The sequence below is a fragment of the Argiope bruennichi genome, chromosome 4, assembly GCF_947563725.1.
Source record: "Argiope bruennichi chromosome 4, qqArgBrue1.1, whole genome shotgun sequence".
NCBI lineage: Eukaryota > Metazoa > Arthropoda > Arachnida > Araneae > Araneidae > Argiope > Argiope bruennichi.
The window spans coordinates 82,348,019-82,368,224 of NC_079154.1; the positions used below are offsets into that span (position 1 = coordinate 82,348,019).

General features: G+C 27.0%; 1 protein-coding gene across 4 annotated transcripts in view; it reads left to right on the forward strand.

Annotated features, from left to right (window-relative positions):
- The window catches only part of LOC129965811 (F-box/LRR-repeat protein 4-like), a 31,830-nt gene extending 16,792 nt beyond the window's left edge, over positions 1-15,038 (forward strand). For 2 of the 4 annotated variants that reach the window (XM_056080013.1, XM_056080016.1), the window contains exons 9-15: positions 2,152-2,261; positions 4,201-4,336; positions 4,429-4,518; positions 7,957-8,064; positions 10,648-10,734; positions 13,511-13,615; positions 14,810-15,038. In XM_056080013.1, the coding sequence (XP_055935988.1) occupies positions 2,152-2,261; positions 4,201-4,336; positions 4,429-4,518; positions 7,957-8,064; positions 10,648-10,734; positions 13,511-13,615; positions 14,810-14,957 (784 nt within the window). In that variant the 3' untranslated portion in view covers positions 14,958-15,038. The remainder of the gene's footprint in view (positions 1-2,151; positions 2,262-4,200; positions 4,337-4,428; positions 4,519-7,956; positions 8,065-10,647; positions 10,735-13,510; positions 13,616-14,809) is intronic. The other 2 variants (XR_008784239.1, XM_056080014.1) reach the window with 2 other exon arrangements.
- The last annotated feature ends 5,168 nt before the right edge of the window (positions 15,039-20,206 follow it).

A 20,206-nucleotide genomic window follows, 5' to 3' on the forward strand; every position in this document is an offset into this window, starting at 1 on the left:
CTTATATGCATCACCTACGAACTTCTCACCAGTCGGAAATGCCAACCTGTGCATCACTGGAAGTTGAGTTCAGGGAACAAGTGATGCATATGTGCATTTTAAGCTGTAACTATTTTTAAAGGCCACTAGAGGGCTGCCTGTGTTCAGTACTTTTGAAACGAACATAGTTTTAGTATCCTGTTCCTCAGTTAGCTCATTATCTGCCTCACTTTAGTATTTTATTCATCAGCTGTTGTGGAGGTGAGGGTAACCGTAATGTAAATATACAGAGCTAAATTCTTTAATTTCCACAGGACAGAAACATTCTCGCATTTCTGATGTCTCTTCGAATTCTATTTATTATTGTTTTTGCTATTGCACAAGATTTGAATTTTACCATCAGTTCTGTTGCACTTAACGTAGCATTCAGATACATTTCACATACTTCCTTTTTTATTTCAGAATGCCTTGAATTCGATTTGTGTTGGTAAGAAAACATTATTGATCAGAAGAGAAAAGTCTCGCATTATGAATTAGACAATTAATGGCACAGATGAGAATGATGAATCATGGTCTAAAGAATTAGAAATTGAGATTTTGTGTGATTCTGATATGGATATTTTATCAGAATCTGAGCTTACTGATGTGCCTTCTACTTATTTTGTATTGTGTTTTTGAATTTTTCAATAATTATTTTAAAGTTTATTAATGCATTTTGTCCATTAAAACTTCAGAATATATTGAATAGGGCTTCTGAAAATTATTTCACAACGTAAATGAGAAAAATATATTTTAATGTAAAAGATAAAGATTACTAAATGCTATTTTTAACATATATGACAGCTGAACTAATGATTTTAAATAGGTACCAAAAATTACGACGCTAGGATTTAAACTTTATTTTATTATCATGTGAAAACATGATGTTGTTTTGGTTTGAGGTTTTTTGAAGCCTCAAAATGCGTAGGCAACAAATTGTTGAAGCCTCGAAAATGCGTAGGCAACAAATTGGCGATTTATCGCTTGTGAGGCATTAATTTTTCGCTTTTAGGTGTATTAGAAAATGATGCAGAAGGTTGTCACATTTGGCGATTTATCGCGAACTAAAGTTACAACTTGATTTTCAAATTATTCATTCTCTGAATTCTTACGAATTGTCTTAATTCAAGTCATTAACGAGTTTAAACCGGTTTGGAACAGCCATGAGACTATCAGATTACGCATGCGTTGATATTTAGACCAAAGATGGTTTTTTTTCAATCTCAAAATCGGTCGAGCTCCTAAACTTAGCTAGCCAGCTAGAAAAATTGAATGTGAAGGTTTAAAAAAATTATATATAGAAAAAGGGATATATATATATATATATATATATATATATATATATATATATATATATATATATATATATATATATATATATATATATATATATATATATATATAGGTAGAGAAAGTGAGAGAGACAGAGAAGTCTCGTGATTATTTCAAACCAGTTTAAACTAGTTAATGACTTAAATTTATTAAGATAAATAATGACTTAAAATTATAATGTTCTCATATGATAACTTGAAATTTGCGATCGTAGATTTCATTTTTTATTTGTTAATTTTTTTTATTTATTTAGGTTTTCAAAGTTAGGCTTAGCGACGCAAAAACCCCCGTCCCGTTCCTTTCACTTACGCTCTGTCCTGAGCGAACGTCTAGAATAGAGGCCTCCCGTCCGGAAAGGGTTAAATCTACTACTTATTATTGTCTTTACATTTGTTAAAAAAATTATTATTTAAAATTAATAGAAATAAAATTATTAGCATCATTGTCCAAAACACAATATGTACCACAAAATTAATATTTATGTCTGCAGGCATTTATTAATTTTTGTTTGAAATAATAATTTGTTTATAGATCGCAAAAAAAAAATAGATTCCTATGTTTTAAAATGAATTTGCCTTTTTTTGTTTACAGATATAGATTTTTCTAATGTTTTGTTTATAAATTACCCGCGATATTAAATGCACACAAAAAAAAATAATTGTAATAATTTATTTTACTATAAAAAAAATCAATTATTTTTTTTTCTGGTATTATGATTAAATTTTAAACTTGTGGAGGAATATACTAAGGATGGCATATATTAATTTAGGAATGATCATGTATGAATGTTTGTTCTTTCAGGTTTTTAAAATACAATTGTCAAAATCTAACATCCTTGAGATTAGCAAATTGCTCTTTCGTGGATAATGATTGTTTGTGTGCTGTAGCGAATCTTTGTCCTAATTTAAAAGGTAAGTATATATATATATATATATATATATATATATTTATATATATATATATATATATATATATATATAATATAAAAGAAGAGTTGATAAAGAGTGATTTTTAAATGAAATTAAAATGAAGAGTAATTTTTTTTTCTTCTAAATTTTGCTGTTTTATCTTTAAAATAAAAGTTTGTTTACTTCTCTGTTGTTAGATCTAGCAAATTCTTAATACTCTTTTTTAATGACAATATTTGTTTTTCTTTTCTTTATCTGGAATGTTTCATCAACTTTTCTGTTTTTTATGTTGTAAAGAAATGAATCATTTTAAACATGGCAGACATTTTTAGTTATTGTAAACTAAACAACTTAAAGCATTGCTCTGTGTGTTTTTCTCATAGTTCTGTTGTGTTTTTAACATTTCATGTTTATTTTAGAAATACTTGAGTCATTAAAAACATTAAAGAACGCATGTGCATATTCATTTAATTTTTATTTTAACATACTATAATCTCAATATAGAAGTTAATATGGTGTCATTTCAATTGAAAATTCTGTGTATTCAGAGAAATTATATTAAATTTTAGATCTCTACTTCCTGAATATTTAAATCAGGTGAGAGTGTAAGTTTGTTATAAGGAAGTTTGATGTTTATTTGTGAGTTTTATATTTAAAAATAATTTTGTTTCAAAACTTTGTGTTACTTTTTGTGGTAATTGTGATGAAGCTTACTTATAATATTTCTTACAAGGATGTTATTCTTTTAGTGGACCCATGATTTTATGCTTTTTTTTTATTTCCCATTTTTTTAAGAAATCTGGAGTTCAATTGTTTAAAAAGGACTATCTTAAAGATAAAATTGGCTGAATTTTCTAAAACATAAATTCAGCAGTAGGTAACTACAAAACAGAAGTTCTTAGCAAAAGAAGGGGGTGGTGGAGTGACAAACAATCATGTTTAAGAAAAAAAGCATCAAAGGAAGCTGCACTGAAAATATCTGACAAAGTTGTCAAACGGCAGAGAAATATTAATCTTAAAAGATGAGATTCCAAGTATCAAAAATTTCTTTTGGAAGATCTGGAACCTTATTTTTTACGATGAATCTTATTAACAAAATGAAGCTACTTGTTATATCATGTATCAATGCGAGTGATGCCCAAAACCAAACTATGAAAAGCATGTTGAGTGTTGTCAATGAAAAACCTGTAAAAAAAGCCACCCATGTGTTTGAGATATATTGCAGAGGCCAAATGACCATTAAAAAGATATTTGCTAAAATATATTAATAAGGTATGTTTACAATAAAACACTGACTTTCCTTTAATATTTCATGTCCTATATGCATTTAAATTTGCTTTGAACAATATATTTCTTAAAGTGCCTTTGGGAAAATCATATAATATTGACTTCTTTTTTATATAAAAATTTTGAAATAAATAAAAAAAAACCAAATGGGCTGTAATCATTTTTTTTTTTTTTTTTTTTTGTGCATTGACTATTTAATTCATACTTTTTGCATGTTTTTCCTTTGTGCATTTTTTTTGTGTTGCTTTTTTGGATTTCCTCTTTTTTGCCTTTTGATCACATACCAATTCACATACCTGTTCTTAGTTTCTTTATAATAGATATATGTATACTTATGTATTCTTAAAGCTTATAACAATCTTTTCCTATTATTTGCTTAAGTTACATTAAAAAAATTGTTCTTAATATATATCCTGGATTGATAGCATATTAATTATTGGTGTATTTTATATTATACTAAATAGTTGTGTTTCTGAAATATTTGTCATTTTATTTAATTTCTTTACTGATTGTTTTACTAATGGCTCTTTCATCTTCTTATTATTTTTTAAAATTTACTATCAACATCTATGTAAATATTAAATTAACAGCATTATTTAAAATACAAATTTCCCATTTCTCAAAAATTTTAATTAATTTTTTTGATGCATTTTAGAATTGGATATTCGGTGTTGCCGTTCAGAAGATTTACAAATGTTGGGCTTCAAACGCATATCAAAAATGTCAAATTTGGTTTACTTGAATCTTTATCGGACATTAATTGATGATATTCCTTTAAAGGAAATTATTAAGTAAGTAATAATAATAATAAATGCATCTATTTTGCTATTGTATTTATTTCTTTAATAAATGTTTTTTCTTTCTTACTTTTTTTTGCAAACAGATCTTTGAAATTGAAGCATCTTTCGATTGCTGCTTGTTCAAATATACAAAATATAAATGATATTGTAAATTCTATTGGTATACACTTAAGGTAAGTTAGATTTTAAGATCTTTGGATGTGGATTTCTTTCATGTTTTCCCTCTTAATTCATTGTTAATCTGTTGATTTTTTTTTTTTTTTTGAACTAAGAAAACATATAGAACTTTTATACAACTAAAGCTATATTGCCAGGCCTTGGAATTATGTATATTTGCAAATAAGTCATGTGTTCTGATAAAAGTTTGCACACTTGCACATGATAAGTTTTATGTCAAATCAGTTTTTGTCATTTTTTTTTTCGCTTAATAGTTAATGAGTAATTAAATTTACCATAAAAATAGTTTTCTGTTAGTTTTATTTAATCCATAATATTATAGTTAGAATATATTCTATAATTTTACTATCAATGCTTTTAATAACCAATTTATCCGAGGAACACAATTTATAAATCATCATTTAAAGAAAATTATTAAATAAAACAAACAACTTTAACCCCTTCATGATCAACACGTAGAGAACAAAGGTCTTTCACAGGACCAAATGTTTCGAAGTGGAGCTTCACCACAGGCCACACAGTTTTTGTAATGAAGCCTAGTTTTACACACACACACACACACAAACAAACATGTAAAATTATCAATTTCATTTGTAATTATATTTATATAAAGACTATAACATTAATAGAAATGAATGAAATAAGCAAAACACTCAACTTTTAACTATACCCACAAAAATTTGGTTAACATTTTGGATGATGGTGAATATCAGTGACCATGTACTTCAGGAATTGGCACACTTTACCAAGGTATGGGCTATTTCTAATTTTTTCACAGTGTTGCGGTACACCCAGTAGCATAGATATGGTGAGTTAAAATATTATAACTTAAATAATAATTGTGAAATATGTACTTGCCTATGTAACTACAAACATAATAATAGCAGCAAATATAATAATATGAAATGATGCATATATTAAAAAAAATTTAATACATTAGGAAATAAATCATTTTTATCTATAATTCTCATAGTTATAGTTAGTAGAAGACTTAGTCTGCACACTGTCCATCAATCTTGAATATCTCTCTAAATAATTACTGAATGCTGATCTTGCACTGGATTCTTAGTGGTCATCTGTGAGATGGAAACAATATTGTTTTAATTATAATCAGCATTGAAAATGCAGATTCACACAAGTTGAAGAATGGCGTAAAATGATATACGTTTTTTAAATTAGGATATTTTATTTCATCAATTAGATTCCAAAAATAATTCTGAAGTTCTGAACTGTGTGCTTTTAAAACTATGCCATTTTCAAAAAGAAAAACTTTGTTTTCCTCAAGAGATAAAGAGAATATATTATCTATATTTTCAGTTATTTCTTCCATATCAACATTGCCAAATGGGTAGCACATTAATATAACAATTGGTTCTAGTCTAGTGAATTCTTGAAAATGTCCCTTGAATTCGGAGTGAAGTTTTTTATTTCATCATAATATTTCTCTTTGTTTAATGTTTCTTCCGCTTTTAAAAAGCGTGTCAGAAATTTTTCGTCAGTGTTCCATAAATATGTTTCTTTTAGTATGTGCATCTTAGTAAAGGCAGTCACCCCAAAATATCTTGGCTGTCCACTGGTCAATTGTGATCTTCTTAATGCCTACCTCTGATGTAGTTCAATTAATTGGCAGCAGAAGTGTAAAATTGACATGAGAATTCTGAAGCTCATAACCAGATATGACAAATGTATTAATGTAGAACTTCATTATGTAAAGAAGTGAAGGACACTTTAGATACGTAACAGAATTGTTTTTCCAATAAGTATGGTGTTTTTCATTTTGAATAAGTGAATAGCCATTATTTATTTATTTTGATGACTCTAGTATATAGTCTAATGCTTGAAGACATTCAACCAATCCTAGAAACAGCACAAATGGAATTTACATTTTCTGTTTTGGAATGTAAAAAAAAGAGGTTCAAATTATATATTTAGCTTCAACTTAAATGTACCATTCTGCAGCCAAGGATACTTTACAAGACTTTTGTATACTATGGAATTTGGATTTGAGAAGGATTTTATCTATATTAATGAAATAAATATGGTCAGTCACAGCCTGCTGGGATCTTGAACCTCTATTTTCTAATCTGTATTATTTATTTGAAAGTTCATCAGTGTGAAGAGAAGATTGTACTTCAAATTTTTTATTATCCTGCCATTTTTTTTTAATATTCATCTATATATAGTGTCCACTTTTACCATTTTTACACAGGATATGAAAATGATGGTTACTGGCTATTTGAAACCTTTCAGTGTCATGAAAATTTATGTTCATAAAGACCTAAAAACTATAAATAGCATTCATTAAATTTTTTATGTCAAAGAAATTAATATCCTGAATTCCTTAGAGACAAAATTCTACAAAATCTTATTATTGTAGAAACTATTTCTGTATGTTTAGTGCATACAGAATTAAAACTTTAACAGTATAATTTTAAGCTTAAATTTAAAATATTTTAATGGCATTTTATTTCCATTTGCTTAAATTTACATAAAAGTTTTGAAATTTGCTTTTAGAGATTCTAATGGAATTAACATTTTTGGGTGAATTTTATTTCAACTAAATTGTGAATGTGTTTGTGAAGTCATCAATAGTTTTTGTGATACCATCATCTAGAAGTTACTGTATGATGGCTAGCAGAAAAGATACTTGCATTAGGAGTTTAAAAATAACTTTGAGCAGTTTTACCTAATTAACTAAAAATGAACATAGACAAATCTTCTGAATGCTCTTCCTTGAAGTATTTAGAGATAGTAGGCATGAAAGTTATTATCTGCATGTCTATATCTAAAGATATGATTTTATGGTTCTTGAATTTTCTAAAAAAGGTTATTTGAAAGCTTTTGGATTTTTTTTAATGTAAGAGTGATAATCCTGAATTTATGCTGTAAACTTTAATGAATACTGGCAATTAATGTTTTTTTTTTCTTTCTAAATTTAAGTGTTGGTGAGAAAAACCCAAAAGAAGAGGGAATTATTCAATTTAGAGTGAATATTTTGAGGTCTTATTATGGAATCTTTATATATAGTTTCTTAAACTATCCTTTACATTTATGATGCATCAAAAATAATGTGGTATAAAAAGTAATTTTTATTCAGTTTAATCTCATTATGTATTTTATAGAACCATAAGAACCTGAATTATGAAATTGTACAAAAATAATATTATTGAAAGATTATTATCTGAAATTTAAAATATGTTATGAAATGGATTTTTCACTTCCAATAACATATTGCCTAAATAAAATTGACTAAACTATCTTCTTGTTTTGTTATGGTTATAAAGTAGTCATTGTTATCAAATATTCAAAATTGCAATTTAATCACTCTAAGCTATATCTTCTATGTAATAAATTGTAGCAATACTTTTTCTTAAACAAATCATTGCATTAAAAAGTACCTTCTTTATTTGTACTTTTTGTATTTTAATTAATAGATCCAGTCTGATAACTTTAGATATATGGCGATCTGTTGATTTGAAATGTCCAGCAGTTCGTGAAATATCAGAATGTAGTAATTTACTGGAGCTTGATATGAGCTGGTGGTGAGTTTATTTTGAAATAAATATAACATATTTTAGCATAAAATTTTTTAACATATGTAAGACTTTAATTTTTATTATATAAAACATTATTTTGTGCTAAAGGTAACCAAAAAAAATCAAATTTTTCTTGAAATATTTTTATAAAATTGAATACTGAAGACATGTAGGATGGTTGATGGGCTGCAACTTGTCGGCCAAGCATGTCCCACACATGCTCTACTGGATTCAAGTCCCATGAGAAGGCTGGCCAGTCCATATGGGTGATATCCTCCAATCGAGGGCATTCGTTTACAATGTTTGCACAGTGAGGACGGGCATTGTCATCCATAAACATGGATTCTGCGCCCATGGTGCCCTGAAACAAGCATACATGTTGTTCCAGAATGACATCCTGATAGATTTGGCCTGTCATGGTTCCAGTTTAAACATGCAGGTCAGTTTTGGAATCCAGAATAATTCCTCTCCAACGAGCAATCCTGCACCACCGTAACGGTATCGTTCGATGATGTTCTCTTGATGGTAACGGGTACTTGACGCTCTCCATATGAAAGTCCGGCAAAAATCAGACTGCAAGCAAAACCTAGATTCGGAAAACATCACACAAGCACACTGTTGTGGTGTCCACAATGCATGCTCTCTTCTCCAGGCAACAGTGAGTTGCATTAAGTGAAACACATCTGACAGGCCTACGAGCATATAGACCAATCTACCCTAAGCGTCTGTGCACGGTCTGCCTTGAAACTGTCGTACCAATGGCTGAAGAGAGCTGATGAGACAGGTTTGATGCTGTGCTCTATCTGTTTCTTTTGGCAGTAACTGCCAAATACCGGTCCTCATACAGGGTTGTAACATGGGAGTGACCTGTGCTGTAACGTCTACTCACATTACCATCATCTTGAAATCGTTGCTAAAACCTGGTGATGACACTCTGTGCGATTTCCAGTTCCTCGGATACTTCTAGCTGGGTACGCCCACATTCCAGATGGCCAATAATTCTACCATGTAAAAAATCATCCAAATGTGTCCTTTGTGTCATAATTATGCAGTTATTGCACTGAAAGGCTTATAAAGCACTTGCGAACAATTTTACTTCTTTGCCTGTATTTCTTTTACTTCACTCTCATCATTGTGACGTACAATCAGTGTCATCTGGTGGCTTCCTGCTATTTGCATATGATTTTTGAAGATGTATGTAGTCATGTTATGGGTGATATATGTATTTTAGAGTTTGATTTCCGTGTGGCTCTGAATTATCCTTAATTTATGGACATGAGTGAATAATAGTTTCTAATATGTGCTACTTTGATGCAAAACATTACTATTTCATGGTCATATCCCAATTTACCTCTCTTATGAATTGTATTAAGAGCAGGAATTAATTGATTAAAAAAAGGCTTTTTAAAAGTGGTATCTAAATATAGTGTTATAAAACAAATGTGGCATGAAAAACTTAAAGATTTTTTTTTAAAGAAATTGTAGCATTTCATGTTTTATAATTTAGAGTTTAACATTTATAAATTATTTCCTAATTCCTTATATATATTGATAGCTAATATAAAAAGACATCAATAAAAATTCTGACTTTTCATATTTTGAAATTTATTTTGTAATTGTTTGTGAAGCTGTATTTCACTTTAAAATAATCCTAACTCTTTATATATATATATAATATGTAAGCATAATTTTTAAAGCAGTGTCGTGACAGTAGACAGAAAAATTTTTTAATTATTAGTTTTGCTTTATTGTATCCCCGGAGGCAAGAATTATGCAAAAGAGAAGCGATGAGCACAACACAGAATGACACGAAACGAAATGAGGAAAATCTAAGGAAATTTTTATTCTTGTAAATATATACTGTGAGATTTTAATAGGGATTTCTAACACATGTTAGTCACAGGCAAGGGAATCATAGAGATCTTTTTGAAGAATTTGTTTAGTCAGCAATATTTTTATCCCTTCACTCGGAGTGTGCAGTTTTAGAACTCATGTTGAATTTATTAAATAGAAAAAGTGGAATGGGATCAGGAAATAAGAGAATAGTTTAGAATGAAATTAATATATATGTGCTGAATTGAACTAAACTTTGGGAAATTAATTATTTAAATTAGATTTTAAAGTATCATTACACACACACATATATATTGCTTGTTGAATTTAGAAAATCTATATTATGATGTAATTAAGTTATTTAAATGTTTTTTTAACAAATGTGTGTAAAATATTATTAAATTAATAACAGATATAAGTTTTGTTTATAAACAATTTAAAAGAATTTAGGCAGTTTTATGAAATGTATTGAAATATGTATTTTTATTTATTTTATCCCCCAAAAAATAATATACAATGGAATTTATTTTAAATGTGTATAGCTAACAAACAATGCTTTATTAAATTAAACTCTAGCAATAATTTTTGAAAAATACAAAAAAAAAAAAAAAAAAAAAAAAATTATTAAAATTCTATTTTTGAATTAATGTAAATAATATATTATTATTAGGATTTTTCTTATTATTATAAAAATTCAATTTGAAATGCCATATATTATGATGATTCTAATTTATTGCAATTATAATATTATTGCAGCCCCAAAATTGATGCCGGCTGTGGATGTCTTAAGAGTATTATTGAAGGTTGCCCAAAGTTAAGAAAGCTTTTCTTGAGTGCAATACGGTATAACTTTTTTTTGGAAAGATTACTACAATCATTGTTACAAACATTATTAGAAAAATGTTTCAAAATTGTGATTATTTCATACACGAAAGAATGCATTCTTTCAGTGAACACTAAAGAGTCACTCTGTGATCAACTGTTACTTAGCCAAATTTAAATATTCTACTATAAAATATTTATAAAGCCTATGACAACTCAACATCACATGAAGTATAAAGGTTAATGTTCCTGACCCTTAAAAAAAGAGTGTGAATCGATGATTACAGAATAATTAATACATTAGAATGTATTTAAATGAAGCGCAAGATTTTATAGTCAAAAATGAAATTCTAATTTCATTTCTATTTAGGACTCTATTGATCAGGCTTACAATGCCACTGGGAGGACAGAGAATTTAAAAATTGTTTTTAAAAAACTGGAAATATGAAAATTTTCATGAAAACCGGGAAATTTCATAAAAACCAGCACATTTTAAATTTCTTAGTTTTTATTTAAAAAATGCTGATTTCTGAAGATTGCAAGAATAAAAATCATAGCGATAACGTCCAAAAAGGAAATACAATTCACGATTATGTCATGCGGAAACTCACCCTTTTTCTACTCTCTCTCCCCTTTTTTCTGTATAGATCATTCCTGTTTCAGTTTGCGAGGCAGTTGTTCTTTTTCCCTGAGATTCTCGAATTGCAGTTAATGAGCATGCACAAAACTTCTGTAGCTGCGTGAAAGAATAGAATACATTTTCCTGGCTGGAATAACAACATTCAATCAGCGAAAGCAGTGTGGTGTTGTTTAGACTACCATACTTGAGTTTATTGAATGGTTTGTTTACTATGTGAGAAACTGTGAGCTTATTCAAAGTAGATTAGAGAATTTTTTAAAAAACAATGAGCTGCTCAAAATCCATATTTAATGCTAATTGGACAGATAAAAAAAATCAGTCCTGATTTTGCTGAATGGGTTCAAGAAGCTCCACAAAATCCCTTTGTTACTTTAATGCTTGCTTTGTAAGATGATAATAAACCTTAGTAATATGGGAAAACCGCACTTACTGGTCATGTAAAAAAAGACTGTGTGCCAATTCATATGAATCAACATTAATGTTGGACTTAGTATCTAAAAGGAATACAGAAAAAGATGATATGTCAAATCTGAAAATAAACCGATATCAAACTTTTTATGTCAAGAACAATCATTTAAAGCTGAATTTTATGGACATTAAAACATTGCATTACATTCACCTTTAATGCATTCAATGATATATTGGATATATTTCCACATATGTTTACTGAAAGCAAAATAGTTTAAAAAATAAATGTAAGTTTGACCGTACAAAAATATTATACCTTATTTGTTATGGATTAGCTCCATAAAACTGATGACTGAAAAATCTTCAGAAATTGATGCTCAAATACATGAATTGGTAAAAATGAATGGATAAAGAAAAGTAATCTTACTTTGTAACGTTTTTTCCTGAAGTAATCATTAAATGATTTGCATCATGATAACAAAAATGTTTTGTATTTTATTGTACCTGAGTTCTTACTTTTATGTGGTTAATGAATACAATTAAAGAACATGAGAGGTAATGTACCCCTCTTTAATAGTTATATTTTTTCCTCCTATATAGATATTATAGATAATAAATAGTACCCCTCCTATATAGATATTATAGATAATAAATAAAGAGAAATTTTTTTTTCTGTATGTAAATATAAATCTTCTTTCAATGTACTATTATTTTGAATAATGTTAAATTGTTGCATTCTTTTCTCGCTTTTACCACTTCTTAAAATCATATTGCATTATAACTAACACATGAATGCTATTTGAGCATATCCTCATATCTTGGATATACATACAGGGAAAACACAAGGATTTTTTTTTTCCAGATTTGTGTGGTAACCTTGATTTATTCAAAATTACTATAGTTCAACAAATTTGGTATCCAATGTGTCATACCAAATAATACTGGATTAATAACTGCAAATTTTTCAATGAATAAATATATTATATTTATTCTGATGCATTTATAGAATATTTTGTTTATTTTTTTATCAAAACTTTAATTTATTAATATACATATGGACAATTAAAATCTTTTAAAACTACTTAAATAGACATATCTGTTACATGGTTATTATATCAATATTTATTAAAAATTTGAATGAATCTTGATCTTTATTATTAAAAATTGAAACAATGTTTCAGAGTTAGATAAAATATATAGCTATGGAAGAACTTTCAAAATAGTATCATTCAGTTAAAGAAGGAGGGGGGGGGGTACAGAATCTGTAGGGAAGAAAACCTTAAGTTCTAAAATATCTTGTAGCTTAAAATAAATAGTCATTATAAAACAAAGATAAATAAATTTAACCCAAAACAAAATTGAAAAATTTCAATAAAAAGTACTTGGAAAATAAACTCCAAAATTAATGGTGATAAAATAAAGGAATAACAGCAGTTCTAATATGAATCCATATGTTTATGTATAAAAATAAATCTATAAATGTTATTAACTGCTATAAAATATTAGGGAAAAAAATGAAGTTTCATACTTCAGATTTGTTGACATTCATAATTTATGCTATCGGATGCAAATTTTAATCAAACAAAAATGCATTAAATATTTGATAGAAGCACATAATTTATAATCTAATTCCTTTTAGATTGCAATTTGCATATTGAATTTTTATGAATAATTATTATTAATAAAAGTGATATTAAATGTGAATAGTATTTATTGATAAAAACAACATTGTATGTATTTTTGTTTTAGAACACTATCAAATAGTGAACTTTATTCTATTGCAATGCATTGTCCAGATATTGAGCAACTGGACATTCTTGGATCAAGGGAATATACTTTACATGGTGTCAAAAGGTATGTCCTCCACCCCCTTAAACTATTATTAATATTTTAAATGCCTAATTTTGCATTTTGTAAATAAAATTAATAGAAGATTGTTTTATAATAGTTCTTTAAACTATAATATTTCATTGAATTTGTATAGTTTAATATTAAAATAGTATTATTATTTGTTTAAATTTTTATTCAATATAAATTTTTTTAATTTTTTGCTTTGTATGATGCTTTATAATTTGTATTTTTAAATTTTACGCAGTAAATAAGTAATTAGGAATCAGCTATTGATTCACAATTGTCTGTGGTTGTGTCATCTCTATTGGAAAGGATTTCACATCAGTTAACTTTCTAGTTAAATTATTGAATTTTTTTATGCAATAGCCTTCTTTTTTCCTAATATTCCTAACTTCCTTTTGTTTCTTTACATTTCCTAATTCCTCATTTAGTTTGATTAAACGCAATAATCTTTGACATCATATACCAATTAGATTTTTTTTAAATTATATATTAATTTATTCTATTTGTAAGTAATAAAAATCTTTGGTCTTAAATCTTTGGTAGAGCTATATTAGGGTTGAAAACTAGCCCAACTTAAATGTTTGTACACATGAAAATATGCAGCATTGAAACCTCACTTGCATGTTTATCAATTGATTATACCTTAACTGTTCCTAGTAATGAAGAAGAATTTGCATTTTGCTATTAATTTTGGGAATTTATCTCTGTGGAGAATAACACATTCAGAAATTGTATTATTTCCATTAATGTGAAGGGAGATTTAATTTGAAAATTTTTCTGGGTATAATAGTATAATACGTTAATAATCATTTGTTTCAGTATAATGGATAAAACAGCCAAATCAGCCTTTCAAGATGAATCACTTTGTATAATGTTGACTTACCACTCCTCTGGTCTTGCATGTTTTATGCTTACTTAATGAAAATACTAAAGGTGCATGTGCTTGACTAGGCAATTTGTTTGTATAGTGATATAAATATTTAAAATATTTACTATTGAAAGCTTCTAAATTCAATTTCATCTTTTTTCTGATTTAATTTTTTATCTCTCTATTATTAATAAACATCTTACTATTATATTATTTAGTTCAACTTCCATCTTTCTTAGATTAATACAGTATTTGAATTTCCATTTCATTAAATTTATTATAATGAAAATATCATATTTTATATATTATAACTAAATTCTTTACAGCTTGTTGCAGACTTGTAAGAAAATGAAGCTGTTAGATGTATCATACTCTTCTATAGAAATAAGGCAAAATGTGGCATATTTGCAAACATTGTTTCCTGCAGTTAGTATCAAATGCAGTTTTCCTCGCACGGCGAATGCAGCTCATTAATTTAATTTACATTTTGATTGTTGATCAAGAGTGATTTGTATTTTGCTAAATATATTACAAAAAAAGCGTTTTTAATATACATATGTAACTTATTTCTCAATTTCAAAAAAAAATTATAAAATTAAACACATTTTAAATTTTATATTTTAAATAAATTATAACTGCAAAAGTAATTTAAATGAATATGATATAAACCTTTACAGCATTTTTTTTTTCATATCACCTTTGATTTGAAGAAGGTCATGAGTTAACACTATCATTATATTTTCATTTATATATTGTTGTTCGTATTTGTACATACTTTCACATAATTCTATGAATATCTAGTTTTTACTTTCATGAAAAGTACTGTGTTTCCCAAAACTAAGACTTAATTCTTTATTAATTTCTGTTTTAAAATACACATTAGGGCTAATTTTCTGCAAATGCCTTATTTTGCGGAATTTACTTCTATTCTAGTTAAAAATTTCTATTTTAAAAAAAAATATATTCATGCTTGAGAACTGACATTCCAAAAATCATTTTTGTTATACATATATAACTTTTTTCACAATTTAAAAAAAAATTATACAAACTAAACATATATTTTATGTTTCATACTTTAAATAAATTATAAATTGTAAAAGTAATTTAATTGAATATGATATAAACTTTTGCAGCATTTTTTTTTTTTTTTCATATCATCTTTGATTTAAAAAAGGTCATATTTTGACAATATCATTATATTTTCATTTATATATTGCTGTTTGTGTTTGTACATGCTTTCACATATATCTAGCTTATACTTTCATGTGAAATACTGTGTTTCTTATTTATATATTGCTGTTCTTGTTTGTACATGTTTTCACATAACTCCAACTATCTAGTTTTTACTTTTGTATAAAATACTATGTTTCTTCAAAAATAAGACCTAATTTTTTATTAATATATCTTTAAAATACACATTAAGGATAATTTTCTGGAAATGCCTTATTTTTTCTTACAGAATTTACTTCTGTAGTCAAAAATTTCCACTTTAAAAAATAATATTCATGCATGAAAATTGACATTTATTTAAATACCGCCATATTATCTGCTTTTGGAACATCATCATAAAGCTCCAAACTTTTGTATTCATTTCCTATAAGAGCAGTGTGCCCTATCTCTCAAATCTAACAATAGTGATCCAATCAATCAAATCCAATAAACTCAACAATTCAATCTTCAAATGAATGAGACTTGAATACTAGACTACATTTATTAATTTTTGAATCATCTGGCATGTACCATATTGTTGTTGTTTCTAGAGATACATTGTATATTCAAAGGGAAATCTTCAATTCAATGTTGTAATATTTTAAATTCTTCTGTCTATATGTCTCTGTGCTGAGAATTGGAAACTCAAATGCTAGAATATTAACCTAGCAAACAATCAAGACTTCACTCTTCTGGCAGCATTTCATTCACAGAATGTGTCTTACAACTCAAAAAATAATGGTTGCGAAACTAATCTGCATTCAATCACCTGCTGATTAAGGTAGTCTTACCTTACACATATTATGTTTGGCTGATGATAACTAAGACTTATAAAATTTAAAAACAACAACAACATAGATTTTATTTTTGGTGAATTTATTGGTTTTATTTATTTATTTTTGGTAATCTTATTTTTGGTTTTATTTTTTGTCATTAATACTACATACAATGTATTATTAATGACATGAATTGAATAACATATTATGTAGATCTAGTGTATCTAGTTTGTATTTGCTGTCAAAAGTAATAATTTTTTTTTTTTTTTGGATATCATAAACTTTGATTTTTATTTTATCAAATGAAGTCATGATAATTTTTCCCTTGGAAGTGGAAAAATTAATTAAACCTTTTGTCTTTGAATGTTTCAGAACTAAACCATGGGAACAGTTAGAAATTGGAGAAAAAGAAAATTTATAGTATTTTGTTTTATATTCAGAAATCTAAAATTTCATTTGTCAAAATATATTGGAAATCAGATATAAAGCAATTTCACCATTAGATTAGCATGAATGAATTGCACACATTCTTATAATGTTTGTAACTCCTATTATATATATAATACACACGCTAGATCTACATAATATGTTCATCAATTCATATCATTAATAATACATTGTATGTATTGTTTATAATGTAATGACATTTTTAAATCTAAATGGAATCCTATTTAATTTCTTGATTTTTATCTTAAATTAGCTCATGTTAATTTCATTCAAAAATATTCTGTTATTTTCTGATCCAATTCCCACTTTTTTATTTGATTATTTATAACACGCACTCTAGAAAACTAATGACTATTCATTTTCTCAACAACTGACAACATTCTATTAAAGATACTCAAGATTCCCTTGCCTAAATTGACACATGGCAAAGAAATACCTATCAAAATCTCATAATAAAATCACTGAAAGGAAAAATTTCTGCCTTTTTTGCTTGTGCTGTATAGTAAATGGAACATCGCCTTTTCTCTGTACAAAATATAACTCCTGTGGTGAAATAAATCGAAATTAAAATTTCAAATGTTTCTTCCTTTTGGCTATGCATCTGCAAGCCTCAGATGAGTGAAATTTATGAAGCAATGTAAACTGTTTCCTTACTTTTATCAAGTTTTAAAAATTTATTTTACTTTAAAAACAATAACAAACGTTTATTACATGGTACATAATTACCCATAAAAAACACTATAGAATTTTAAGTAGGAAAAAAAATGTTCTGCTTTTAATAAAGTACGCTCTCGAGTATCCGGCCTGATGTGGCAGAAGGACTAGCCAGATATTCCGGAGTTCTATAAATTCATTTCTTTGATACCAATACTAGAAGACAAAGTTTTTATACCAAATTTCATTGTTATAGTACATATTTTCTCACTTCATATTGAGAACTAAGCTCTGCATTTATTTCTGTGTGAACACAACCAAGGGCCCAGTGAATCATAGAATATCATTACCTGTACTGTGCCGAGTTAAAATAGAATTTTCACTATAAATTCTCCAAAATAATATAGAATATATTTATATTAATATCTCTATCTACTCAGCTGTAGTTTGCTTATTTTTTGCATTTCTGTTAAAAAAATCATGAAAACATTTATTTTCAACACATTTTGATGAACTAATTTACAATACAATACAGTACACTCCCGATTATCCGCGGAATTGGGTGGCGCGGCCGCCGCGGATAACAAAAATCGCGGATAATCCGAAAAAAGCTAAAAACGGGTATAGCAAAAGAGAAAACAGTCATTCCAACTTTGAAAAATCGTTTTATGTACATTAAAACGTAAAATAAACAGCAGGAAATGCTTAACTAACGCTTCATATTTTAGTATATCACTCAAAACTAACCTAAAATGCATTTTGTTAATGAAAACAGAAAAGTGCTTTGTACGTACGAGATGCACAGAAAAATTAATACATATGTACTGTTTTAATACTGTAATGTATTATGTAATTACAAAAGCATAAGTGTAAAACTGCACCTTTTTGAAAAAATCGGTCAAAAAAAAAAAAAAACTTTGTGCGGCAGGCGCGGATAATCGGGAATCTACTGTACATCGGGAGTCTGTATACATTTTCTAATGAATGAAAATTTCTCTGTGAGTGATGAACAGAAAACTTGATGTCTCAAAATCAATTCAATAAAGTTTCATGAAATTTGGTATGGTATTCAAAATCTTTGAGACTGCAGATTTTGATAGCTTCGTTTAGACATGTTTTACCGACCCTTTAAGTTTAAGACATAGAAAAATTGTCAAAATGTCATTAACGGCAACTTCAAATACTAATAAAATTTTTATTTATTAAATTAATTTTTACTTTGTGGTCTGTTATATTTTATGTAGTTTGAGTTATATACCAGTGAAATAAAGATTAAATATTTCCATTATTTTTTTTAATTTACTGTTTTTGCTAAATTTTCATTAAATAAGCAGTTTTTTTTTTTTTTTTTCCCCAAAAACTAAAGGTAATGAATGTATTTTTTCTTCTAATAGTAAACTTTCAAGTCTGTTTTAGCTATTTGATACTAAAAAAAATGCTTAAGTATCATTTTTAAAGAATTCGTTTTCGAACTTAGTCGGATGTTCCGGAGTGCACTTTATAAATAAGTATTATTTATAAATATGAAACCTTATAAATTTTATTAATGTTTCACTTTCTATCAAAGAATCAGATATACAAAGTCAATGAGATATTTACATGCTTATAAAAAACAACAACTTAAAGCATGATTATTATTTCAGCTTTAAAAGTTGAATTATGAGTGAGGAGATTATGCACATTTTGTTTTAAAACTATACCAAATAATGAAAAAAATGATTTAGAATATTTTAAATATTAATTGATGAGTAACGAAAGGTATCTTTTCTGTCACACATTTTCAAGTGTGAAATGAATTCAAATAGTATTAATTTATGAATGTGAATAATATATTCCTACACTCAAATATATTGTATTCAAATTGTGCATAGTACTAAATTTTTAAAAAATAAATTACAACATCTTCAAACCATTTTAATAGTGTTTCAGCTTAAAGAATTTTCAAATTCTTTAGTATGGATAAAGTAAAATAAATAATGTGAGTGAATCTGATATGATTTTAATAGACGAATTTAAATGAGAAGAAAAAAAACATAAATGAACATTCAAGAAATTTATTAATTTTATTTAACACGTCAACATGAATATAAAAATTCTTTCATAAAAAATTTATTTAACAGTCAACTGGTCATTAAATGTAAAAAACAAGTTCAGATATAAACAACTTTTCAACATTTATTATAATGTTTAAGGAATGTGTTATTTAACTTTAAAGAGATTAAAACTCAGAAAGATTATTCATCCTTTTATAAGTATGATTTCTAAGATTCTGACAAAATGAAATTATATACATTTTCATATAAATATATAATATAAAAACATAGTCAAAATTAAGTGGTGAAAAAAATTGCTGCAAAAGGCAAATTTTACAACAGTCAATAAATATATTAAATAAACTGGCCTTAATAGAAATCTATACCATTCTCTGATACTGATAACAACTATTCATTGACTAATTTTAAGCAAGCAAAATTTCCTCATATATTTATCTTTTAAAACTAAAAATTAGTAATTCTGAATTTATTTTTTTTATCAGAAAAATACAAATGTTACTGGAAATTGGTGACTAATATAAAAACAACTGGCCTTTCTTGTCATCAGTTAAAAATCTAATACTTTTTGGAAGACCTAATATGA